The sequence below is a fragment of the Equus quagga genome, chromosome 5 (assembly GCF_021613505.1).
Source record: "Equus quagga isolate Etosha38 chromosome 5, UCLA_HA_Equagga_1.0, whole genome shotgun sequence".
NCBI classification, from domain to species: Eukaryota; Metazoa; Chordata; class Mammalia; order Perissodactyla; family Equidae; genus Equus; species Equus quagga.
The window spans coordinates 25,579,562-25,605,637 of NC_060271.1; the positions used below are offsets into that span (position 1 = coordinate 25,579,562).

The following is a 26,076-nucleotide window of genomic DNA, read 5'->3' on the forward strand; positions in this document are numbered from 1 at the left end:
TTCTAAACCTTTGCAGAGATGGGAGATGGTGCATTCTCCCTTCCTCCAGTTATTTATCAAGTTTGGATTGTGAAGTACTGATTTATTTTTTGGATGGAGAAAGTTGAGGCATAGAAGTAGAGTGACCATATAATTTATCATGCAACCCAGGACACTTCTGAGAGTGAATGGGGGTGCTATTAATAATTACTCTGTGGTGACAGACCTAAATCAGGACTGTCCTGGTAAAAATCATCATGAATGGCCACTTTGCCTAAGAAGAGTCTGGGTTTTTTAAATCCTCTATTTATTATTATTATTTTTTTTTTTAAGTAAGGCTTTATTTTTTTAGAGTAGTTTTAGGTTTATAGCAAAATGGAAGCGAAAGTACAGAGATTTCCCATATACCCACTGCCCCACACATGCATAGCCTCCCACATTATCAGTATCCCTCACCAGAGTGCTACCTTTGTTACAATTGGTGAACCTATACTGGCACATCATTATCATCCAAAGTCCATAGTTTACATGGACTTTTCCCAGTTTTTAACCAGCAAGATTAAAAATGGCTTTATGGGCTCAAAAATGAGGACTGACTAAAAACGAATAGGATGCTTTCGTTGGGAAAGACAAAGGCTGGGAAATGATTATAAAAATCGAAAGAAGTCTTGAAGGGGGTAGGATAATAAAGTTATTCTAGAACTAAGAGTGCTATCTCTGAGTTTCAGAGATTAGTTTTAAGGCAAAACTATGTATCTATATATTTACGTATACATTTGTGTGTGTATCTTAAAATTTCACGCAGTGAAATCTATAGTGGTGGAATTCATTGTCTCAGGTTATCTATGGACATTACTTTAGAAAAGTTGTAGAGACATTCCAGGTTGGTAAATCAGTCCATATTGAATAGATAAGGGAATGGGTGCACATTGCACAACGTTGTTTCCTAGTGACAGAATGCCTGGCTTTGAAGACTGAGGGTTGCTGCAGAATTATAAGGGATGGGTGAAAGTGCTAGTTTACTGTGTAGATGGAAGGACCTAATGTTTATTGAATTGTTATTATGTGCTACTCTTAATTGTTTTGGGTGCTGTACATATAACTCTGGAAGGTATAGGTGTTGTGCCCTGATCCAGAAGCGAGGTATTACTGACTTAAATATCTTGCCCAAGTCTTCTCATATATGAACAGATGTACAGTCAAACCTTTTTGACTCCAAAGCATGCAGTGTCAGTGTGCATCCTGTCACATGATGTGCCCAGCGTATCTTTTAAACCCGTGCATTATCAAATCCAGAAATCTTACCTTGTAATTCCTTGGTCTAAACATTTGAACTGTGTCAGCTCATACTGAGTACTGAACAAACTAAATCTGCAAAATGTTTTTTGTAAAGAGCCGGATAGTAAATTTTTTAGGTTTGCAGGTCAGATGGTCTCTGTAGTGAATATTCAACTCTGCTCTTGAAGTGGGACAGCAGCCACAGACAAATGTGAATGAATGCGTAGCTATCTTCCACCAAAACTTGATTTACAGAAGTAGTTGGCAGGCCAGATTTGTCCTGTGGGCTGTAGCTTGTCAACCCCTGAACTAAATGCTGTGGTTTTTGGTGTTTGAAAATGGAGCTGGAAACGTTGCTTGCATGCATAGTGCCTTTCCTCTTTCCAATAAGTATGTCAGCAATTTAATGAAATACTTCCTCCTTCCTCAATTCATGCTTCCCTGTAAAGTAGGAAATAACTATCCGTGCGAGTTATTTCTTGTTTTAATTACTCTTGCTGTTTGCCTAGTTTTAACGTATCTTCCCTTTTAAAAAAACATCAGCCTTGTTTAAGCGATTTAGTTTTAAGTGTTTACATCGGACTTGCCTTGTTGCATGTAGTACGTAACTCATGCACGTCATTTCTGAGGAACCTTGTGTCTTGATCGGTAGAGCTTTGCCTCAGCTCAGTCTGTTTCCTTGAGAAAAGGGTTCTTGTATGCTTTAGTTTTAACCTAGAGAAAATAGAGGTTTGGTACTTCGTTTCTGAGAGTGTCTACGAAAACCCTAAAGACGTTTTGGTGCAAGAAATTTATTCCTTTCCCAAATATGTATTGGCCACCCCTAACATAGCTTCTATCATTAATGCTACTTCACTGCTGCCACCAGCCATGGGTTCCGTTCTTGGATCACTAACAACCCTCTTAAGCCTTCGTTCATTGTGTTCGTTCATGTGTTAAATAATGAAATAACTGTTTCACACAGGGACGCTTAAACTCAGCATGGTTTAATGACATTCGTAATACTACACAGCTAGTAAGTATTTGAATGCACATTCCAGCATATGTCTCTGATATCCCAGTGTGGATCTTTTCTCCATGATATAATTTTCACGCTTCCTCCCAGTAATCAGATGTGTTATGATACTCTAAAAAAAATCAGTTTAGTTATTTTTCTCATTATTTGTTCAGCAGTCACTTCTTGGATGCCTGCTTAAGACTCTTCAATGCTTGTCCTGTTACCTCTTGTTTAAAGACCAAACTTCTTTTTTTTTTAAACAACTTTATTGATTTATATGTTCCATATCATGAAATTCACCCATTTCAGGTGTACAATTCAGTGATTCTTAGTAACTTTCTGAGTTGTGCCACCATCCTGATGAGTTGGTTTTAGAATATTTTCATCCCCTCAGTAAGATTCCTCATGACCATTTACAGTTAATCCCCATTCACACCCTAGGCCCCAGTCAACCACTGACTGACTTTCTGTTTTTAAATTTGCCTTTTCTGGACATTTCATATAAATGGAACCATACAGTATGTGATCTCTTTGGTTTGGCATCTTTCCATCTCATGTTTTGGCAATTTCATCCGTAGTGTAATGTGTGTCAGTAGTTTGTTCCCTTTGGTTGCTGAGCTGTCTTCCATTTGGTGGGTATACCACATTTTGTCAACTACTTACAGTTGAAGATGTCTCTTGATTACTGTTTTTGGCTATTAGAAATAACGCTGCTATGAACATTTGCATGTAAGTCTTTCTGTGGACACGTTTCCATTTCTCTAGGGGTAGAATTGCTGAATTTTATGTTAGTTTTGTTACGTTTTGAGAAACTGCCGAACTGTTTTCCAAGTTCGTGTGCCATTTTCCACTCCCTTCAGCAATGTATGAGGGTTCCAATTCTCTACATTCTCACCAACATTTCTTTTTATTTGTCTTATTTAATACAGCTATTCTGGTGGGCGTGAAATGGTATGTCTTTGTGGTTTTAATAGTTTTTTCCTTAATGACTGATGGTGTTGAACATCTTTTCATGTGCTCATTAACCGTTCATATGTCTTTGATGAAATGTCTGCTCACTTTTTTTGTGCATTTTTTGATTTAGATTGTCTTATTGAATTGTAAGAGTTCTTTGTAGATTCTGGATACAAGTCTTTAATCAGATATGGCTTTGGATATACAGTCCTGGGCCACATAATGACGTTTTGGTCCACGAAGGGTTGTGTGTGAGACAGTGGTTCCATAAGATTAGTACGGTATAGCTGAAGCGTGTGGTAGGCTGTACCATCTGTGTTTCTGTAAGAACACTGTATGATGTTTGCACAGTGACAAAATTGCCTAACAACACATTTCTCAGAACGTATCCCTGTTGTTAGGTGACATATGACTGTATTTTCTTCTGGTCTTTTCGTTTTTTCAGTGGTATCTTTTGAAATGCAATAGCTTTTAGTTTTGATGAAGTCCAATTTATCATGCTTTCTGGTATAGATATCTTTGCCCAGCTCAGGCTCTTAAGGATTTTCTACCATGCTTTATTCTAAAAGGTTGATTGTTTTAGCTCTTATATTTAAGCCTGTGATCCATTTTGAGTTAATTTTATGTATTGTGTGAGGTGATAGTTCATCTTCATGCATGCCTCATTTTCCCCAGCAAAGTTTTGAAATTTTCAGCGTACAGGTCTTACACGTCTTCTGTTAAATTTTGTTCCTACGTATTTATTTTTCTTTATGGTTTTGTGAATGGAATTCCGGTTTTATTTTTGGATTGTCTGTTGGTTGAACATAGAACTATAATTGATTTTTGTATGTTGATCTTGTATTCTACAAATTTGCTGTACTTATTACTTCTAATTAATTAGTTCCTATTACTTAATTCTGATAATTTTGGGTGGAGTCCTTAAGATCATGTTACCTGCAGTAAAGCCAGCTCTCCTATCTGGATGCCTTTTCTTTCTTTTTCTTACCCGATTGCACAGGCCAGAGCTTGTAGCACTGTGTTAAGGAATAGATGAGAGCAGACATCCTGGCTTTATTCTTGATCTTGGGGATAAAATGTTCCTCTTTTACCTTGAAGTATGATCATTGTAGATTTTCCATAGATGCAGTTGATCAGGTTAAGTTCCCCTTATATTCCAAGTTTAAGAGTTTTGTCATGAATGGGTTTTGGATTTTGTTAAATGCTTTTTCTGCATTTGTTGATGATTATATGGTGTTTATCCTTTGAATATGTTATGTTACATTAATTGCTTTTTGGATGTTAATCTAACCTTGCATTCCAGGGATAAATCCCATTTGGTCATGTTGGATTTGGTTTGTTAATAGGCGTGTCGAGGGTTTTTGCATCTATGTTCATGAAGGATATTTATCATTTTCTTGTCTTGTGATGTCTTTCTTTGATTCATTATCATGGTGATACTGATCTTATAAAATAGGTTGGAAATGGACCATCCCCCTCTATTTATTGGAAGAGTTTGTGAAGTATTGGTATTATTTTAAACATTTGATAAAATTCAACAGTGAAGCCATCCTGGCTTGGTGTTATTTGTGGAAAGATTTTTAATTACTAGTTCAGTTTCTTTACGTCTTACAGGTTTAGAGTTTCCATTTCTTCTTGAGTCAGTTTTGGTAATTTGTGACTTTCCAGGAATTTCTCCATTTTATATAAGGTGTCAAATTTGTTGGCGTAGGGTAGTAAATTTTTATTTTTATTTTTTTATTTTTTCTTTTTCTCCCCAAAGCCCCTGGTACACAGTTGTGTATTTTCAGTTGTGGGTCCTCCTAGTTGTGGCATGTGGGACGCCGCCTCAGCATGGCTTGACAAGCAGTGCCATGTCCGCGCCCAGGATTCCACCTAGCGAAACCCTGGGCCAGCAAAGCGGAGCGCATGAACTTAACCACTCAGCCACGGGACCGGCCCTTTGGGTGGTAAATGTTTACAAAGTGAAATCTTCCTCCCGTTTTCCCTCTCTCAATCCCCCTCCCATCTCTCGCATACATAAATATACACACATGCATATGCATATTTAGAATAGTTTTTTATGACCCCAAGCAAGGCAGGTTTTGCAAGTATTTATTTTGTTTGGCCTAAGTATGTGTTATATTTCTCAATTTAAAAGTATTGTTTTTGTAATTAGTAATATTACTATTTAATTAATATTACTAACAACTAGGTCTGTAATCCTCATTTGTGGTTTATATGTGGGTTCCTGAGGCCTTGAGGCTCTCACCTGTACCTAAAGCATCCATCTCTAATAAATTCCACCTTTTACCTCAACAAGGGAAAGTAAAGGATGTGGATATGAGTAACCCAAAGGTCTAGTTCTTACTTTACGTTTTCATGTCCTGCCTACCCATGGATCTCTCCATCCTCTACCCACCCCCTCCCCACTTCCTGAAATGCTTCTCCAGCTTATGATTTTCTCCACAGTCCCCAGATTGTGCCGTTTTTAAACGCTAAACATCAAGAAGCAGCAGGTGTAATTTATTATCAGGTACATGGTTGAGAACTTTCCAGGCTTTTTATGTTCCCTGGGAGAAAAGTATTGTGCCTGTTGATTCCCACAGTGTTGAAATACAGTAGAAGTGAGCTCTAATGTTCATCATCTTTTCAGGGCGAAAGAATGCAAGCATTTAGTTTTATTGTCATGATAGAATTCCTTTCTTCTTAAAATTGATTCTTCCTGTCCCTTAAATTCAAGGTTGTATGTGTTCTTAGTTTTTTAAGAAAAACAAAATTCAAACACAAATAGGTTTTCTCTGTCCCTGCCTGAGCAGCGGTAGGTGATTCTAATTTATCGTTCAGTAAGCGGTACTGATTTCAGGCTAACTAGTCACGTATGCCTTTAGGTGCTTGTCCTTTCTGAAGGGAGACGCAGTATTTGTGGTTGCTCACCTGGTTCTCTGAAAGTGACCTGTCGTCTGTAAAACTAACCACGTGAAAGTTAACTTAGTTTGGACTCAGTATTACATACTAAAGACAATTTATCTCTTAGCTTATTTCAATTTAGACCTACCTGGCTATGGTATTAGGGGGTAGATTGGGGAGAACTTACTTTGTAAACATTTCCGTGAGCAGTATTGCCTCTGCCTGTGTTAATACAGAGACAGATGTTGGGGAATTTATCTTTAAAGGCAAATACGGCAGGGCTTTGCCCATTAGGCAAAGATCTATGAGTACAAAAAGCAAAGGAACCAAAACATTCCATGTAGCAAGAGGTTGGAATACTAGATGGCTACTGGCAGAAAAGCCTTTCATAGACTGATGTAAAACAGCTGAAGGCCGTGTTAATTTAGCACCGTATATTTTTTGTTCATCCACTTACGTGTGTGTGTTTGTGGAATATTGGCCCTGAGCTAACGTCTGTGCCGGTCTTCCTCTATTTTGTGTGTGGGGTGCCTCCACAGTGCAGCTGATGAGTGAAGTGGGTCCGCACCTGGATCCAGATCCGCCAAGCCGAGCACGTGGAACTTTCCGGGCAGCCCCTCACCCTTTTACTTTTAACCTATGTTTGTCTTTGTTTTTAAAGTGGGTTTCTTGTAGACAAGATATAGTTGGGTCAGATTTTTTGACCTACTCTGACAGTGTCTTTTAATCGATACATTTACACCATTGACATTCAAAGTGATTATTGATGTAGTTGGACTAGTATCTATCGTATTTGTTACTTACTGTTTTCTATTTGTAGCCTTTGTTCTTGTCTTTTTCTTCTACTGTTTTCCTTCCTTTTGTGGTTTTAATTGAACATTTTATGATTCTATTTTTTCTCCTTTCTTAACATATGTTACTTTTTTTTTTTTTTTTTTTTACTTTTTGGTCGTTGTCCTAGTTTGCATCATACATTACAGCTAATCCAGATTCACTTTTCAAATTAGATGATACCACTTCACGAGTAGTGTGAGTACTTTATAATAAATAATTCTAATTCTTTCCTCCTGTCCCTTGTATCATTGCTGTCATTGATTTCACTTACCTGTAAGCATACATAAGGGTATATAAAATGATACAAGCATAAACATTGTGTAATTGAATACGTTGTTGCTATTATTATTTTGAACAAACTGTTTGTCTTTGAGATCAATTAAGAGAAATAGGGGCCAGCCCTGTGGTGTAGCAGTTAAGTTTGTGTACTCCACTTTGGCAGCCTGGGGTTCGCTCGTTTGGATCCCAGGCACAGACCCACACGCACTTATCAAGCCGTGCTGTGGCAGGCGTCCGACATATAAAGTAGAGGAAGATGGGCACGGATGTTAGCTCAGGGCCACTCTTCCTCAGCAAAAAGAAAAAAAAGAATAAGAAATAAAATTTTTTATTTTACCCTCACTTATTCCTTTTTTGAAGCTCTTTTCTTTATATAGATCACAGTTTTCGACCTGTATTGTTTTTGCTTCTCTCTGAAGCACTTTTAACATTTCTTGCAAGACAGGTCTACTGGCAACAAATTACCTCAATTTTCGTTTGCCAGAGAAAATCTTTATTTCTCCTTCACTTGTGAGGATAATTCACAGGATACAGAATTCTAGGTTGGTGTTTTTTTTTCTCTCAAAATGTTTAATACACTCCACTCTCTTCTTGGCTTGCATGCTTTTTGAGGAGAAGTCAGATGCAATTCTTATCTTTGTTCCTCCATAGGTAAGATTTTTTCCTCCCCTGGCTTCTTTATTTTTTCTTTATGTTTAATTTCCTGTAATTTGAAATGATGTGTGGAGGTGTATTTTTTTTGGCATTTATCCTGCTTGCTGTTCCCAGAGCTTCCTGGATCTGTGGTTTGGTGTCTGACATTAATTGGGAGAAATTCTCAGCCATTATTTTTTCAGATACTTCTGTTCCTTTTTCTCTTCTCTGGTATTCCCATCATGTGGGTGTGATATCTTTTGTAGTTGTCGCACGGTCCTTGGATGTTCTGTCTGAGTCTTTGTTCTCCATTTTGGGGATTCGAGGATTCTGCTGACAGATCCTCTAGCTCAGAGATTCTTTCTTCATCTGTGTCCAGTCTGCCAATAAGTCCGTCAAAGGCATTCTTCATTTCGGTTACAGTGTTTTTAATCTCTAGCTTTTCTTTTTGGTTCTTTCTTAGGATTTCCTTCTATCTGCTTACGTTGCCCGTCTATTCTTGCAAGCTGTCTACTTTATCCATTAGAGCCCTTAGCATATTAGTCACAGTCATTTTAAATTCCTGGTCTGATGATTCCAACATCCCTGCCATGTATGTTTTTGATACTTGGTTTTTCTCTTCAAATTGTGGTTTTTGCCTTTGAGTATGCCTTGCAGTTTACTGATGACAGCCATGCCTGATATCCTGGGTAAAAGGAACTGTTGTAAGTAGGCTTTTAGTGATAGGGTAGGGTGTGGGGGAGGGGGGGTGTTCTATAGTCCTGGGATTAGGTCTTAGTTTTTTAGTGAGCCTTTGCCTCTGGACTGTCCCCTACACAAGTGTTTTTTAGGTTTTTTCTTTATCCTCCTTTTGGTAGGACAGGATGGTTTGAGTAGGCTGGAGTTGTGTATTTCCCCAGGTCAGTGTCAGCGCAGTCTCTGATAATAACCCGGCCGATTAGGTTCTCGTTAACTAGTTTCCCTTGAGGGGGGCAGACTTTGTTAATAAGTGCTCTGGCCTATTTCAGAATTGTTCCTTTTCTCTTCACCTTGCTGGAAGCCTGAGGAAATTTTTTTCTGATATTTATTGAGGGACCTGGTTTGGCTCCTGGAGGTAAATCTTACAATATTGTGGGGGCTTCCTATGACTGGGTCCCCCTGGAGTTTCAACTCTCAGAGTTGTCCACACTGAGCCTCTAGCAATTTGTCAATTACAGTTCAGGTTTTCCTATTCTGGTCCTTACTGGTTCTGGCCGTAGTTTCCACCGGTCCCTGCTCTGGCAGCTGTGCTGGTCTTTATTCGCCTGTCCAGTCTTGGGGCAGTGGTTTGCTGTGTGTCCTCCCCTCTCTATGGATCCAAGAAGAACTGTTGATTTTTCAATCTCTTCAGCTTTTTACTTGTTGTTAGGATGGAATGGTGACTTGCAAGCCCCTTACGTGTGGAACTGGAAACATGCAAATACTAGTGTAAAGAAAACATTTAAGCCCATAATTTCTGTGGAATGTTGTCGTAAGACACAGCTCTGTGATGTCAAAATACTGTAGAAAACTGTGAAATCACTAAGGGACTCCCTTTGAGCCCCTATATGAAATGTTCCTTTTCAAACAAGGGTTGTGAATTCAGACGCTTTCAGGGGCCGCCTCCAGGGGCACGGGTGTTTGGACACAAGTGCATGTAGGTGTGTAAACTATAATTAACTGGAAAATACCGTTTCTGCATATTCCCCATCTAAAGGAGTTTCACTCAACAAATACTTACTGATGGCCTGCTATTTGCCAGGTGCCTTTTCAAAAACAACCAGAAAACTACAATTTTAAGCAAAAATTTCTACTTTAAACACTGGTGTAATGTTTAAAGAAAAATTACTTGGCCTAGGCAAAATACTCCTGTTAACTTTCAGTTTGCCATTTACAATATAGTACCTGGGGAAATTTCTTTTCTTTTTTCAGATTTGTATACTTCCTTTGTCAGTAATAAAAGCTGTGTGCCTATGTGTGTGTATGTGTGTGCTTTGTGTGTGTATGCTGTCTGGTACCCAAGGAGACTAGAGCCAAAAATCAAAACTGCAAGGCACATGTATGAAGCTTTATTGGAGGTTTTCCCTGTTACTCACTCCTGCCCTTTGTGGTATGCATCAGTCAGTATGCTTTTGGCCACAGTAACAGAATCCAACTAATAGTGGCTTAAATGATAAGTGCGTGTATTTGCCCACATAACTGGAAGTATAGAGGTAGGACAGTGTTCAGAGTGGTCCTGTCATTCAGTTTTGTCACCAAGGACCTGGCTGCCCTCTGTATTGATATGGATGTTTGGTTAGGAATTTGGTTTCTGATTCTCTCTTGATTTGTTACCTTTCCCTAAATGCCTTTCTTAGTGAGCAGGTTCTTAAAAACCTTTAGATTGTTCTCAAAACTTTGTGCATTCGTGTTCTTCTTTCTCCTTAAGCATGTTCCTTGCTATCACACTCTCCCAGTACCTGCTGACCTGCTAGATTACCGCCTCTGCACACTTCTCCACAATCTTGGGTCAGGGAAGAAAGAATTGTTTCTGAAGTGGGATATAGGAGCAGCCATATGGCTACTGTTCTCTTTTCTTGTAAACCTCCTCTCTTCTTTAAAGAAATGTTTTCTGTTTGGATTAAGAAATATTGTGGAATTTTACAGCAATAACAGTGTTCTTTAGAACAAGAAAATTTGATATAACTAAGTCTGAAAATGAGTCTCGTGTAGTTGCGAGGGCACTAACTCTGGAGTCAAGAGTCCTGTGACAAATTCTGGCCATAATTTTGGGTTTTGTATCTTTGGACAGCTTTTCACCTCTTTGGGTCTTAATTTTGTGTTACATAAATGGGAATTAGAAATTCCTTTTCCAAAATGCCAGTGAGGATTCAGTAGAAAGTTTATATGAAATACTTCTAGCATAGAGCCTGGCTGGCATAGGACAAAGGCTTGGTAAATGTACGGATTTTAACACTGAGCCATTTCCTTTTGGATCTGTCACTTTCATTGAGACCCAGACCTTTGAAGCTGGGCCTTAGAATTCTGTGGAGAAGTCCAAGCTGGGTATCATTTTATAGCTGCCATTAAACTCATTCATTGGAACTCAGGAATAAGTTGCTGGGCAGTTCATGCTGGGTGGCTTTCCTCGCGGGTCCTGCATTGTTATTCATCTACACTGTGTGGCTCGTGTGGTACTTACCTGCTTTGCTTTTTTGTTTAAAAGTGGGGGGAAAAAAGAAAAAAGGCTTCACATCCTTTTCATAGTATAATCTAAAGTTAAAAAAAACCATTGTAACAAAATAAGAATCTTGAAAATACATACTCATTGTAATTACTACTCTACTCTATGTTTTGATAAGCCTTTTGGTCCTATCTCTATTTTATCTGTCTAGGGATTCACAGTTACTATTCCCTTGTCATCATTCAAAACAGCAATGTCAGTAGCACAAAAGTTGTTGCTATTGCAATCATTTCAGCTCTGTCCCAATAGAAGGTGTTACCAGCTGCCTGTTCTTGATGAAGAACTTGAAAACCTTCCGTTTCCAAGCTTCGGTCCTTCTTTTTCTATCCCTGTGTCTGTCTTCGGCCTGGGGTGCCTTAGTGTTTTTCAAACTTCTATTTAGTGGCACAACCATCTCTTCAAAGTTCTTTTGGCGGCTCCCTGTATAAAAGAGACCAATCTGGGTACCCTGAATTTTTTTCAAGGAAGGGTTTCAAACGGGAGTGGGAATGACTCACCAATGGCAGGAATCTCCACAGAGCTCAGAGTGGAAAACCGGTGAAGTCTCCATGGATTGTTGTGTTTTCTGGTGCTCAGGAGCTGGTTCACATGGCAGCCACTGCCCCCGACGTTTTACTTACTAAGAGCTACACTAACTATTGCTCTATTATTGCCTGCAGTCTCTTATCACTGGTTAAAGCATTCCCCTCTCAGTCTTTGTGCAAGAGTTTCCTTCCAGCTGGGTGAGTTGGCCTTGTGAAAGTCTTGGCACCAATAGAATTGAATCTTAACACAAAAGCACCAACTAAAAAGAAATCAGAGATGATGCAGGATTTCATGTGTGGGATGCTTTTTCCTCTCTTGAACAAGGTTCCTTAAGAATGAGTCTTGAGTTCTCCTGTTCTGTAACCAACAGGAGGACTCACAAATGGCAGTGGAAGATACATCTCTGCTGCTCCAGGCGCTGAAGCCAAGTACCGCAGCGCGAGCAGTGCCTCCAGCCTCTTCAGCCCCAGCAGCACCCTTTTTTCTTCCTCCCGTTTGCGGTATGGAATGTCTGATGTCATGCCCTCTGGCAGGAGCAGGCTTTTGGAAGATTTTCGAAATAACCGGTACCCCAATTTACAACTGCGGGAGATTGCTGGGCATATAATGGAATTTTCCCAAGACCAGCATGGGTCCAGGTGAGGACTTGGCTTTGGCATTGAAGGTAACTGAAATTTTAATGCCTTAAATTCCGTGCTTCAGATAAAGTATACACTAAGTAAATTGCCGTAAAATAATTGAAACAGAGTTTGCCTCCCGATATGTTTCCCATTCTTTACTTCAGAGGGACATGGATATGGGTGTCACCAGATATGCAAGTGATTGAACAGAGCCAGTTAGTAGTCTGGATCGCATGCTTACAACAAACCATTTTGCCTTTCTGCGTGATTAGCCGGGTGTGGCTTCTTCATGAGAACCTCACAGAATGTCTGCAGTTTAAGAAACAGAAGCACTAACACAGAGACGTGCACACTTTGCTCCTTCAGTCACTGCTAAGAATCTTGCTCTCAGAGACGCTATTCAGATACAGGTGTGGATCTCTGGTGCTCAGGAGTCAGACAGCTCGACCACTTCTCTTTGTTGTTTTGCTCCGCAGACGTGAGAGAGAAGAAGCTTTTAAGAAACACAGAATTGAGCTTGAGTTACCCCTCTCTGTCTGGCTGTTCCAGTGGGTTTCACAGAAAGGGACTGTGGTCCTGGAGAAAAAGCATAATTATGGTGACATTACCCATCCTTCTTTCCTGTTTGTCCCTGTTTCTCTTTGACCGTGCCTACTGAAACAGCTTCTAAAGAACCTACCTCCTTTTTAAGTTCTGCCAGCTTGCTACTGGTTTTTCTGGTTTAGTCACCTGCATTAAAAAAGACAAAATGAGTAGCAGCTACTTCAGAAGACACTGCAGACATTTGTAACGACTGTTCCACACCATTAATGAATACCACTTCCTATGAGTACGAGTGAAAGCATGCAGGAAGAGCCAGGGGCTTTGAGTTTATTGACGTGGGTCTGGTTTCTAAGGGAAGAAGTCAGGTAGAGTTTTCCCTGTGTTATGCCTGCCTTCACCCCCTCCTCTCTTTTCTTGCCCCCCTTCCCGTCTCCCCCTCAACTCCATACATAAATAAAATTTTGTACATATGTCCTGCTGTAAGGAAAGACATTGAAATTTAAGGATACTTCTAAAAGCTCAGGTAAGTTAGGGGGTACTGCACACTATAAAATTTTTTTCTTTGTAAGTTCTTCAATTAAGTGAGCTCAAGTGCTTTATTTAAATAACACCATTGTGCGTGTGTGCACACATACACACACATACATATAGTTTCAAAACTGATACATCATATAAATTGAGCTAATTCTTATTTATTTCCAAGTCTTCCTGAAATGCTGTAATTGCCCTTTTAACTCTGTGCTTCAGATTCATTCAGCTGAAACTCGAGCGTGCCACACCGACTGAGCGCCAGCTTGTCTTCAACGAGATCCTGCAGGCCGCCTACCAGCTGATGGTGGATGTGTTTGGAAACTACGTCATTCAGAAGTTCTTTGAAGTAAGCCTTTGTTCTCTCTAGCCTGTGGCTTTAGAGAATCTCCAGAGCATTTTGATTTTTATTAGCTGTTTTTAGAACTGCATTCCCATTCCAGTCCTCACAATGAAGTGTGTGGTCATTTTGAAGAGCTTTTCAGTGGTCTCTGATTCAGCCGCAGCAGGATGTCATTTAAATACCCAGGCAGATGATGCCAGTCTGTTTTGGAAAACCATTGTCCGCATTTAGGATCCAGCACATTATTTCTGATTGTTTCAATAGTTTCACTCAACATGTCAGTTTTGGAGGAAATAATCCTTGTAAGATAATTTTAGCTGATCACAAATAAAATGTTCTGAGAAAGGAATTACTTTTTTTAGGATTCCTAGAGAATTATCTTTGGACACCAACTGTAGTGTTTTTCATCATAAACTACAGTCGTGAGAATTGATCAATGCTTCTTCTTGGGTTCTCCTTTGGCCTTGGTTCCTTGTTTTTCCTCCATTAATGTGAATAATGTCCACCCTTGTTACCGTTGTCTTTAGAAAGGATTAATGAGATTGTTGGATTAATGTCTGTTTCCCCCCTAAACTAAAATGTCAGAACGACAGGGAGTTTTTGCTTACCGTTGTAGCCCTGTTGCTCTGGTGTCAACAACCTCAAGTTATCACTCCAGAAGGGAATGAAACCTTGAGATGAAGAATCTGGTTCAGGGGGAAAATACTGGAACACTGCTCATTACCTACCCCCAACCAAAGGAATTGGAAAACTTCTTACATCTTAGTTTGTTTGATGTGTGTGTAGATTAAAGAATGACTCACAGCCCCTTCCGTCCCAGCTTCTCTCATAGACTCAAGTTCTTTGACACTGAATTCTCCAGCTATGGGCTGAGAAGCCAGCCTAAACATGACTCTTAGATTTTTGAGTTTAGAATGTCTTTTCACGGCTATTTTGTCACAGATATAAAAATACAGAGATCTCCAGCTCCAGAGGTTAGTGCAGCTAGAGGTGGCAGAGTGAACAGTGGATGATAGCCACATGATTTGGAGCAAGCTAGAGAACTTTCCTGGACCATAGTTCCCTTGTATGGAAAATGAGTGGATTGGGCAAGCTAATTATTCTAAAGTTTCCTCCAGTCTCACGATCATGCTCTTCAAAAGCAAATAAAAAACCAGGGATGGAAAGTCATTCTGGGAAGAATTTAACGTGGTGAGGCCTTACGTCTCGATTCTACTCACTTTTTCCTCTGACTCAGTTGCCTTGTGTAAGTGACGACATCTACTCTTGGAGTGATTTAGAGCGCTAATCCCAAACAGTGTCCCCCTGAGCGTCGGCTCAGACTCCGCGTAGATGAGAGAGGAGCTTTCCAGTCCGTGGGCCGCAGGCACCTGGTGGGCCATAGGTTTGCTGCAACAAGTCTGAATCTTCCCCAGACAGCGTCTGAAGCCCTAATAAACCATGTTTCCCACATGTATTGTTATTTTAGAATAAATATAAATGCTCCTGTAATTACTAGAGTATGGATTCACTTAATAATATTAATGGATTAATGGCAGCTTTGAGGAATTACATATTTGTTTAGCACATATTAGTGAAACTACTACTATTGGATATCTGAGAAATTTCTTAACATTTAAAAGGGTTTTTCATAATCAGAGGCTGAGAACTACTGACTTGAAGAAACAAAGACTTTCTAAACAGAAGGTATAGTTAATCATAGGTGACAGGGCTGGAAGAGGCATGCCAGCGGCAGATGGAGAATAGTGATGCTGTGCTTTCTCTGGTTTCTTTCCTTCTACCTAAGTCGTGGTATTCACTCACACGTTGTGTCTAGTTTGGCAGCCTTGAGCAGAAGCTGGCTTTGGCAGAACGGATTCGAGGCCACGTCCTGTCATTGGCATTGCAGATGTATGGCTGCCGTGTTATCCAGAAAGCTCTCGAATTTATTCCTGCAGACCAGCAGGTAATTGTAAGTTTCCCCTTTAACTTTTTTCTTGGTGTTTAATGTTTCTCCATGGTACATATAGTAAACCCTGTAAATTTGTCAGTCTTTAGTTTTAGTTTCAGTTTTGTTTTTCTTTGGTGCTTTTGGCTGCCTTTCTGTGCATGGCCAGCATGAACTGTGCAATTCATTTTGTAAATTTATAATGGATCAAGTGTCTTGTGTTAAAACTAGTGGTTTCAAACACTCTTCTCTTTGATTACAACTTAGTGCTTAGTGGGTGCAATTTTATAGGTGGGTTTTTGTTTGGTGAGAACTGAAGCAGATAAAACACTAGTAAGTTGTCCTTTTCTGCAACCTGAATTGACCGCTCCAATAAACCAGACTTTTATCCAACCCACCTTCCATTTTCCTTCACTTCCTCCCTCTTATTCCTTCCTTCCACCGCCATTTACTGAGTGCCTGCCTGCCCAGTGCAGGGCCTGCTCTGGCACATTGACCTGAGGCCCGCTCTCTGCCAGACACCAGCACAGAGACGACGGAGACTGATTCCTGCCCACAGAGCATGGTGTGGGAGAGCAGGGGGAGCACGTGCCCCGAGTCTTTGAAGGGAGGTTTGCGGGAGAAGTCCGGGCTGAAGAGGAGTTAGGAGAAGAGGGGCAGAAATCTGAACTGTCCCCAGGCGCTGTGAGTGGGAGCTGACACAGCACCTGGAGAAGCCCACGGCTTCAGGGACAGTCACAGAGCAGGTCCAGCCGGCCCCACCCAGGCCGCAGGGGCCAGGAGCAGAACCAAACCGCGGGCGGGTGTGCTGCAGCCGTGCTTGTGCCAGGCAGTGCTGCGAGCCTCGGGCTGCTGACCTGAGCCCTCGGCCTGGGGACTCTGAACTCCCTCAGCTCTCCTCACTGGAGGCATGGCCGTGGTCTGGCAATGATGAGCCACTTGCCCTCACTGAGAACAAGGTTCGGTAATGAGAATCTGTGTTATGGACTCAAGTTCTGAGCCAGACGAGGCACCCGGCACCTCCAGTTCGAAACAAGACACGAGACAACACCGCACCGGCGACGGTGATGGCAGTTGAAGGCTGGGAGAGTCCAGAGTCCTTAGGTTGTGAGACGCACAGATGTGCGTGTCGAGACGCCAGTGCCGGCAGAGGGAGCGTTGGCCACGCGGCAGGTTTGCGGTTTGCTCTGCAGTGTTCAGTGCTGGAGAGGCGGCAGTGGAAGGGGTTTGTGTGTGAGTGGTTAGAAGCGGGGGGGAGGCTGCTGCTGGCAGTTTCCTCGGCTGTTCGAATCATTATCAGTTTTAAGTTTCCCTGAGATTCTTACTTATATAAAAAGTTTCTTATTTCTTTTGAACATGGAAGTTTCTTCCTCTTTTTTTTTTGACCGTAATGCCCACTTGCTGAAAGAAAGCAGGAATATTTCAGGTTCCCAGGTATTTTTCTCATCTTTGACCTCTCTCTTGATTGTGGTAAATTGTTGATTTTGTCTCCAGCTTTTCAGATTTTACCGTTTTCTGTTTTCTGACTGGATGACTACATTGTAGTAGCTTTTCACCTCCCTTCCCTTCCCCTCAGGCTCTTGTTCTTTCTGCGCTATATTTCTGTGTATCTGTTTCTGGTCTGGTTTCTTTTGTCTTGTTCTGGGCCTCAACTACTCTTCCTGCTATGGATAATTTACTGTTTTCCTGATGCAACTTTATTATTTTAAGGTGAGAGTAACTCATCTCTGGGGGAGTTTTTACCTCTTTTGGGTTCAAGAAAGTTTTCCAGGGATCCGCTTGTGCTTCATTTTGATTTCAGGTCTTCCTTGCCTTTACATATGCATCATTCTCTACTTATTCCCATAATTATATTTCTAGAATAAATCATTCTTTTCTGACATTTGATGAACTGCTTTAGGAAACTTTCCTGAGTGTTGCCTTTTACTTGTTTTACTTCCTGGCATTGTAATCTTGAACTTCTTCAATTAGAAAATCCCTTAGTTGTTTTGACATATTCAACATCTCAGGGATTTAAGACATTGCATTCAGAAGTGTCACCATCTTAAACTGGCCTACGGTCTTCCACCATAAATGTAGAGTCAACGCAGTGGAACTAATAAACAGAGAGTGGGTACAGCCAGGAAACGGGGCAGCGGGTACCAGGGCCCAGGCTCGATGCGGGTGCTCAGCTTCCAGACAGCCAGCGCTGGCGCGGCAGAGCTTTGGGGAGCGAGGCCAGTCAAAATCCCAGCATCTCTCTGCCTGCACCCTTGTCCCCTCCACCCGTTCCCTACACACACACTCTCTCTCTCTCAATATCTGACCTTCCTCTAGATTCCCTGAGTATGGACACTTGTCATTACTTAACTGAGTATTGTTCCTGCTGACATGGCAGTCACTGTGGACTGGCAGAAAGATCATGTCGGAGTCACAGACATGGGCTAAAGTTCTGATTCAGTCACTTTCTATCTATAGTCTGAAGTACATTGGTTAGCTCCTCTCAAACTTAGTTTCCTCATATATATGGGTGGAGGGGGCATGCAGGATAATAGATAACTGACAGGTGGTTTGCTGACACTGTCTTAAAACAACACCACAGTAGCCAGATTGCTTAGATTTGAATCTTTGCAGTGTAGGTGTGTGATTTTAATAAGTCATTTAGTTTGTCTGTGCCTCGATTTCCTCATCTATAATAGTGTCCATTGCCTGAGATTCTTGTAAGAATTCGTTGAGTCGAGAGATGTGAGGCACTTTGAGCTCTGCCTCGACTGGAGTACGCTGTAGAGGAACCGCTGTCCTTGTTGATAAGACGACCTCATAGTGTCGTCCTGATAGAAACATGATGACTTGGATGTGAAATTCTCGAATACACTGTACTTTTATAGGGTCCTTTCTATTTGAAGATGTCTACATTTTTTAAAACTCCCAGAGGTCTTTTGCAAGTTAGAGACCTTTTTTAGACTGGTAACTATTAGAGGAAATTTGCTAACATGGGAAACACTCTAGTCCTCATTTGTTGCCAGTTTGTCATAGTGCCACAGCTGAGTTGTTTGACTTTGATTATCATGAATTCGCTGCGGTTGTGTCTGGGAATGAGCGTTGTTTGTCCAGGTGTTTGCTCGCTGTGATTCTGGTGGTGCTTTCTTTCCTTGTCTCCAATAGAATGAGATGGTTCGGGAACTAGATGGCCACGTCCTGAAGTGTGTGAAGGACCAGAACGGCAACCACGTGGTTCAGAAATGCATTGAGTGTGTGCAGCCCCAGTCTTTGCAGTTTATCATCGATGCATTTAAGGGGCAGGTAAGTGACTTAGGGAAGAAATACGGGAAACAGTGGATGCTATTTCCATTGCGTGCAGAGAGCGGGCTAGGATTTGTGGGGTGTTCTCTGGTGCTTACTGTCTTAGACCGCAGGAAATAGCAGTCCTGTTCAGTGGTGTCAGATACCCAGCTCTGTGTACCCATGTCTCTGCCTTAACTGTCCATGGGGCTTCTATCCATCGTTAATACAAGTTCTGTTCGTGTGGGATGACATACTGTCACTAGAATTGTTAGGATTAAATCCCATGTTTGAAGAATAAATTTTTTCCTTTGGTTAAGTGCTATTCATCTTGATGTTCAAAAGTTTAATCGCATTTTAAAATTCAAATCACTTACAGAACTAATCTTGCAGGTCATGTGTGAATATATTTTTTAAATAACAAGGTGCTTCTTGCTGAATTTTGGGGGGTGGGGCGGGGCAGTGATCAGATTGGTTTGAACTCTGTTAAGTGGCCACACAACCAGAGAAAGCATCTAAAGCTTCTAATTTCTCCCGTTTACCTGTGCGTTGCAAGAGCCCGTGTGCTGTTAGGACCGGCTTCCAAACAGAGTTGATGTCTTCTTATGCCTTGGTTTTTCCAGAATTGCCACTTAATTGGCTATTGTTATCAATGTCTTTTGCCAAAAAAAACAACATCCTCACATCTTCCTAAGCTAAGGTGGGACAAGAGAGTAAAGCACATCTCCTTCTTGGGTGTGTGAATTGTCTTCTGGTTTTTTTTTTAGGAAAGGGAAAAAAGAATGGAAATACCAAGTAGATTTTCAAGTGTAGTCATGTATCCTGTGAAGCCTATATGGAAATAGAATTTTAGAGTTGTTTAGGTTTTGGTGTTTGTTTAATTCTGGCATTGGTTAAGTACATTACAGACATTAACCCAGGGTGTTATTGGGGTTTTCTGAGTTAATGAAAAAAAGTAGACCTGTTTACTTTAAAATTAAGATCTTATGTTTATCGAAATATACAACAAGGAAGTAAAAAGATTAAGCCACCAAGTGGGAGAGAATATTTTCAAGATGAACTGCCGAACAATTGATAACCAGAATACGTAAAGAACTCTGTATTCAAAGAGAACAATACCAGCTAATACAAAAATGGGCCAGAAGCGTGAATAGACAGAAGAAACACAAATTGCCAGTAGTCATATGAAAAAATAATTCCATTAGTAGTCAAGAAAATGCAAAATAAGGTCCCGGATGATAGACCATTTTCTCCCTATTGGTTACTGCGTACTGGCGGGAATGTGGAATCTGCTATGCTGCTGGTGGGAAGAGATACTAGCACAACCTTCTTGGAAAATCATTTAGTGTCCTCTTTGAAAGTTCAACATTTATGTTTCCCGTGATCCAGCGCTCCTGGCCTAGGTGTGTAACCAGTCAGTTATTCCAGACTGAGTGTTTAGCATTTTTATAAAGCTAAAGTCAAGGAGAATCGTGCACTACACTGCTTGGGTATGCAGGTGTCCACAGACAGCCGCGTATCTAAAGCTGTGTATGAAGTGCTTGTGCAGTGACTGTCGCTTGGTAAACGTCCGATAAGTGTTAGCTGTTGCTGCTGTTCTTATTGTTACTGTCATTGCTCTTGATAACAGATCTGAGGTGCAGGTTGCCCCATGTCACTCAACTAGGAAGGGCAGACTTGAGATTGAGTGGTTTGGGTCTGAAGCCCATGTGCTTGTCTTGCTCCAGACCCAACAAAAGAGGAAGCTCTTGTTTATGCTGGAACACACCCTGGTTCAATTCACAGCGTTGCAGTGCGGTTCTGTGAAGCCTTCAGGATTTGATCCCAGCCTTTGTCTTCTTGTTTTTAGCTCTCACTTTTGACTCTGTGGACTCTTGTGTTTTTCTTGACCTTGACTAATTCTCCCTTCCTTTCTAGGCTTCTTGGGAAAGTCATTTTCAGCTCTGAATTTATGTACATCTATGATTTCCTAGAATAGTTAAGAAATGGCGCCCCCCCCCCCCACCCCCTTATTGTTTGTAGAGAGAACGTAAATGCCATATTTAAAATTGGGCTTTTGAGTCGGCCTAGGAAACGATCCTGGCTCTGTCATTTACTCCTGTATGACTGGGCACATTATGCAGACTTCTAGGAGCTGCAGTTTTCTCATCTGGATGCTGAGAATACTCCTGACTCTGTCTCAGGGTTGGTGTGAAGATTAACGGGATAATGTATATAAACAATGCTGAAGTGCTGAAAGTGGCGGCTGTCATTTTTGGCTTTCTTATGTGTGTGTGTCTGCCCTAGGTATTTGCTTTGTCCACACATCCTTATGGCTGCCGAGTGATTCAGAGGATCCTGGAGCACTGCCTCCCTGACCAGACACTCCCCATCTTAGAGGAGCTTCACCAGCATACAGAGCAGCTTGTACAGGTAGTGGAGTTGCCAGTAGAGCAACTGCAGACACCTGTGGGCTCGCGCGGCCCACGTCTGCTCAGCGCGGGGATCCGTTCTGGAAGGGGTCATGTTGATGTGTTTAACATGCCGCTGAAGTTCTGGGCAAGTTTTCATTTACACCAGCCCATTCGTGTTTTCTCCATGTGGGTGATGACTGGAACCTGGGCCTGGGCCTGGGCGCGGAGACCCCCACCTACCTGAGCTCTGTGCTGGCCTAGCTCGCTGTGTCACCACAGGCCGCTTCATCTCCTGGCTCTCAGTGTCATCATTTCAAATGAACTAAAGGGATTAGTTGATTTCTTCTTTCTGGCTTTGAAACTTTGTCTTGCTTCTACCACTAAAAATTTCGCCCACACTGACCATTTGAACACTTTCTATATGTAGTGTTGTACTGAAGGAAGTTTTTTTGTTAACATTTCTTGTTTGTTTTGGTAGGAGTTGTGAGATCATCAATGTATTAAATATTCATTGTAGACAAATTTGCAAGTGCAGAAAGTAGAAGCAGAACAAAAGAAACAAACCATAATCTTACCGTCCAGAAGCACACGTTTGGCATTGGCACTGAAAAAAAGCTATTTGTACACTCTTCTTTACATCTTACAAATGAATATTGTTGCCTCTGGAATTCCTTATTTGCACACGTTTATCCTCTCAAAGTATCTTACACTTTAGACGGCCGAGCACAGCCATTATATGCTTGTGATCTTATTTAATTAGCTGTTGCCTGTTTTGTTGTACATAAACATTGTTTCCAGTTTTCCTTTTTTTAGATAGGTTCAGTGAACCATTTGTACATTTCTGTTTGGAGGAAAAATAGCTCTTTATTCCCACCTCCCCTCCCTTAAAATTCTTTTTTAATGAGAGGATGTCTGTGTTTTGTGTAGGGTCTAGGTGTACTGTGTAGGGTGTAGGCTGCTTCATGAAGGCCCAGCTGGGCCTGGGGCATAAGCGTGTGGAGGAACATTCCATCGTTTGGTGGTAGCGTGTTCCTGTGTTGTACTGATAGGGAAGGAGTGTCACTGCCTGTCCGTTTGTAAAGTTGTGTGTTGGTCTGGGTGCAGGTGAGCCGTCGTGGCGCTGCGGGAAGATGGGTGTGGAGCAGATGGACGTGGGCAGCCCACGGAGCTTGTTTGTACACAAATTTCATTTCTCTTGTTGTTTCTCAAACAGGATCAATACGGAAATTATGTAATCCAGCATGTACTGGAGCACGGTCGTCCTGAAGATAAAAGTAAAATCGTGGCAGAAATCCGAGGCAATGTGCTTGTACTGAGTCAGCACAAATTTGCGAGGTATGTGCTTTGAATCACACACACTCTGCTTTCCGTAAGAGAGGATCAAAAAGTATTTTCAGGTCTAGAGAGCAAAAATGAAATATCTTCTTTTTTTAAAAAATGTTTGTTTTTCTTTAAGTATACGTATCTTAAGAAGTCAAATAGTTCTTCTACAAATATAAAACCTGAAAAGTCCCTTCGTGGGCTCACTTCCCTAGTCAGCCACTGTGAAATCTGGGGGATATGTTTCTAAAGAATATGTTTTATACTTTGATAAACTGAACATTTCGTTAACTTTTTTGTTTGGAATTGTGAAGTGTTCTTTCTTCCGTTTCCTCTTCTGGCCTTTACTCCTCTGTCTCTTCAACTGAGAGGCAGTATACCTTATCTCTGTGCGGGTCTTATTCTTAGAATTTCCTTTCCAGTCTTCATATGGTCCCAGCTCAAGAATAAAACACACTAGTTCTTCCCAGGTTGTGAAAGATGTTTTAGGTAGCTTATAAGTGGCAGAGGTTGGAGAAGACACTGATGGCCCTCCAGTGGCTCAGTGGTATGGTCTTCTAATGTACACAGTACATTTGTATTTTTGGACTGTTTTTCTTATCTGGTGTGTAGGATAAATTGCAAGGCAGGTGGGACTCATACAAACTTGATGTTTTTAACTTGTTTAGTTTTAATTTGTGAAATCTTATTACAGCATGGAAAATAGAGCAAAGAAAGAAAAGCACTTGTAGAGCCAGTGCTGCAGTAGTCTAACCGTGTCAGGCTCATCTCCTGGACCTTGTGTTGCTTTTTTTTGGGACATTTGCCAGCACCAGGGAGGAAGGGTCAGAGTCTGTGAGGTTTCTTCTTGGGTCACTGGCCTGTTTACTTTTTTGTCCAGTGTGTTTAATATCTCACCCTTGGATATAGAGTAAGTATTAATATTACAGTAGACTTGTGGTTTGGGAATGACCAAATAACCACTGTGGGCCCAACCCTCCCACAGAGAAGTAGTATAAATTGTGGAGGCCAGCCTGGTGGCGCAGTGGTTAAGTTCGCACGTTCCGATTTGGTGGCCCAGGGTTCGCTGGTTCGGATCCTGGGTGGAGATATGGCACCACTTGGCAAGCCATGCTGTGGCTGGTGTCCCACATATAAAGTAGAGGAAGATGGGCATAGATGTTAGCTCAGGGCCAGTCTTCCTCAGCAAAAAGAGAAGGATTGGCAGCAGTTAGCTCAGGGCTAATTTTCCTCAAAAGAAAAAAAAAAAGACTTGTGGACAAAATGGCAAAAAAACTGCCTGAAGATATTAGAGAGTGACCAAGAGCAGGTAGGTAAGGGGGGAGAGGGGAGTTGGGTGGCTGCTGATACTTGGAAGAAGGTAATTGCACTGGGGAAAATTCCTTGGCCCCTTAAAAAAATTTCTTTTTCTTTTTGTGCTATTCTTGACATAGAGCGTTGTGTAAGTTTGAGGTGGACAGTATGTTGCTGTGATATGTTTATATGTTGCTGCATGATTACTACAGTAGCCTTAGTTAACACCTTTGCCATGTCACATGATTAACATTTTTGTGTGTGTGTTGAGAACTGTTAAGATCTAGTCTCTTAGCAACTTTGAAGCGTATAATATACAGTATTGTCGACTCTAATCAGGAAATTTCCCATTTTTAATAACTTTTATTCTGTAGGTACTTCCCAGTCTGCTCCAGGCTGGGCTCCTAAAGTGGAATAGAAAATCTCCAGGGTTCCCACAAGGCATAGTTTGGGGCACCCATGACAATAGGAAGGACAAAGTAACGGGAGAAGTCCTGGAAAGGAAGAGAACCAGAGGAGGGGAGGCCCAAATTTAAACTTCCCAAGTATCTGGTTGACTCCTGAACCACGCTTGCATGGGACAGACTTGAGGCAGCCCAAGTAATTGAACTGAGATTTCTGCTGCTGCCTGCTGAATGGGAGATGTTTGCAGTTTGAGTTCAGTCAAGTTAACTGCACTAGAAGAAGGGGATGTGGGAGTAACACTCTTTGGAGGAACATAATGGAACTCACTTTCAGCAGTGTATCACTCGCTTGTGTCTAGGTAACAGGAAAATGTGACCTATACTCAAGAAAAAAGAAAAAAAAACAACGAATGCATAGTTCCAGACCACCATCCAGATGTCCACAGAGAAGGATGATAAGGCGGCTATTTTAGTTAAACTCAAGGACGTAAAGGAGAACATACTTGTAATGAGTGAAAAGATAAGAAATGTTAGTAGAAAATTAGAAACTTAGAAAAAGAAGAAAATGGAAGTTCTAGAATAGAAAAAAATATATCACCTGAAATAAAATCATCTGTATGGCCTGAATAGTAAATAATGGAAAAGGAGCCAGTAAACTTGAAAATAAATCAAAAGAAATATACCAATAAAACAGATTAGTTACTTTCTGACATTTTTGACGGTGACCCAGAATAGAGAGTAAGTTGTCATCGACTTTGCCTGCAAAGGCACTTGCACACACGCAGCTGAAACTGTGCTGCCCGTGACTCATTCCCGTGCTTACTGTTCTGTTTCATTAAAGAAAAAAGCCGGTCACAAATCACTAAGTGGATTTCACTGCCCACCAATGAGGTCGTCACCACAGTTTCTGAAACACTAGAATAAACTTTAAAGACTGAGACGATGTCGATGGTGTGTTGTGGGGGGGGAGGCGTCAGTCAAGTCGGATGCTGTGCCGGTAGCTGCTCTCCCTGCTTGCTTTCCTGGAAGCCAGGTCAGTGCTGAGTGTCCTGTCCTCAGCCCAGTTTAGCAGAAAGTCCTGCTCTAATCCCGACCACTTTGTGGGGGATGCTGGCCTGGACTGGCTGAAGGGGCAACCCAGCCAAGCAGGGCTGAGAAGACTTGAATTCTTTGTCTGGACATTGGGAGGTCATGACTGGCTTTGTGCTCTCTGACCCAGATCAGTAATATCTTAACTCTTTTCTGCTAAGGGAGAAGCCAGTGGGTATTAGGAGAGTCACGTCCACAGGGCCACACCTTCAGCTCATGCTAGAATTGCATGGTACTCTGAAAGGAAGGTGGGGAAAAAAAGTTTTCTCATATCTCCGCCCCGGAGGGGAGAGCCTGTTGTCTTAATTAGATTTGATGGATTAGCTCAGTAGATTTGATATACACTGTATATCGTAGGAAGAAAGATTGAAGAAATGTCTGGTAGGATGGTAGTTCTTGAACATTTCAGCTTGAGAATTTTGTTTTCTAAGTAAAAGCACATGCATAAGCTCAATGTGCAAAACCAGCTAACAGCGGGAAGATGCTTCCAGAGCTCCGTGAAACAACAGACACCTTCTTATGGTTTGAAAACCTCTGGAATAGGGAATTATTCTGCTGACGGTTATTTGTGATGAGTGTTCAAATAGCCAGAGAGCTGGCTTTTGGAAGAAGAAATAAGATGCCGTCCCTGCCTTCAGGTGCTCCTGGAGTAGGCACACGTGCCCTTTCCAGCCCCTGAAGGTAAAATAGGCAAACAGTGCAATTTCAGGGAAGGCTGCTAGGGTGTGTGTGTAAGGGGCCATCCACCTGGATGGCAGGGTGCGTGT

General features: G+C 41.5%; 1 protein-coding gene, 1 long non-coding RNA gene and 1 other non-coding gene across 14 annotated transcripts in view; 2 read left to right on the forward strand and 1 right to left on the reverse strand.

The window, feature by feature from the left end:
* PUM1 (pumilio RNA binding family member 1) overlaps nt 1-26,076 on the forward strand; it is a 122,259-nt gene that overhangs the window by 89,896 nt on the left and 6,287 nt on the right. For 9 of the 12 annotated variants that reach the window (XM_046663370.1, XM_046663376.1, XM_046663375.1 and 6 more), the window contains 6 exons: nt 11,959-12,226; nt 13,499-13,628; nt 15,439-15,573; nt 18,694-18,831; nt 21,097-21,222; nt 22,417-22,538. In XM_046663370.1, coding sequence (XP_046519326.1) covers nt 11,959-12,226; nt 13,499-13,628; nt 15,439-15,573; nt 18,694-18,831; nt 21,097-21,222; nt 22,417-22,538 — 919 coding nt within the window. The remainder of the gene's footprint in view (nt 1-11,958; nt 12,227-13,498; nt 13,629-15,438; nt 15,574-18,693; nt 18,832-21,096; nt 21,223-22,416; nt 22,539-26,076) is intronic. The other 3 variants (XM_046663373.1, XM_046663377.1, XM_046663374.1) reach the window with 1 other exon arrangement.
* Nucleotides 16,470-16,554, forward strand: LOC124240533 (small nucleolar RNA SNORD103/SNORD85). Its single transcript, XR_006888922.1, has one exon. It is a non-coding gene; the product is annotated as a small nucleolar RNA SNORD103/SNORD85 (small nucleolar RNA).
* The window catches only part of LOC124240364 (uncharacterized), a 2,582-nt gene continuing 1,114 nt past the window's right edge, over nt 24,609-26,076 (reverse strand). Inside the window, exon 2 of the long non-coding RNA XR_006888850.1 lies at nt 24,609-26,056. This is a non-coding gene — a long non-coding RNA (uncharacterized LOC124240364). The remainder of the gene's footprint in view (nt 26,057-26,076) is intronic.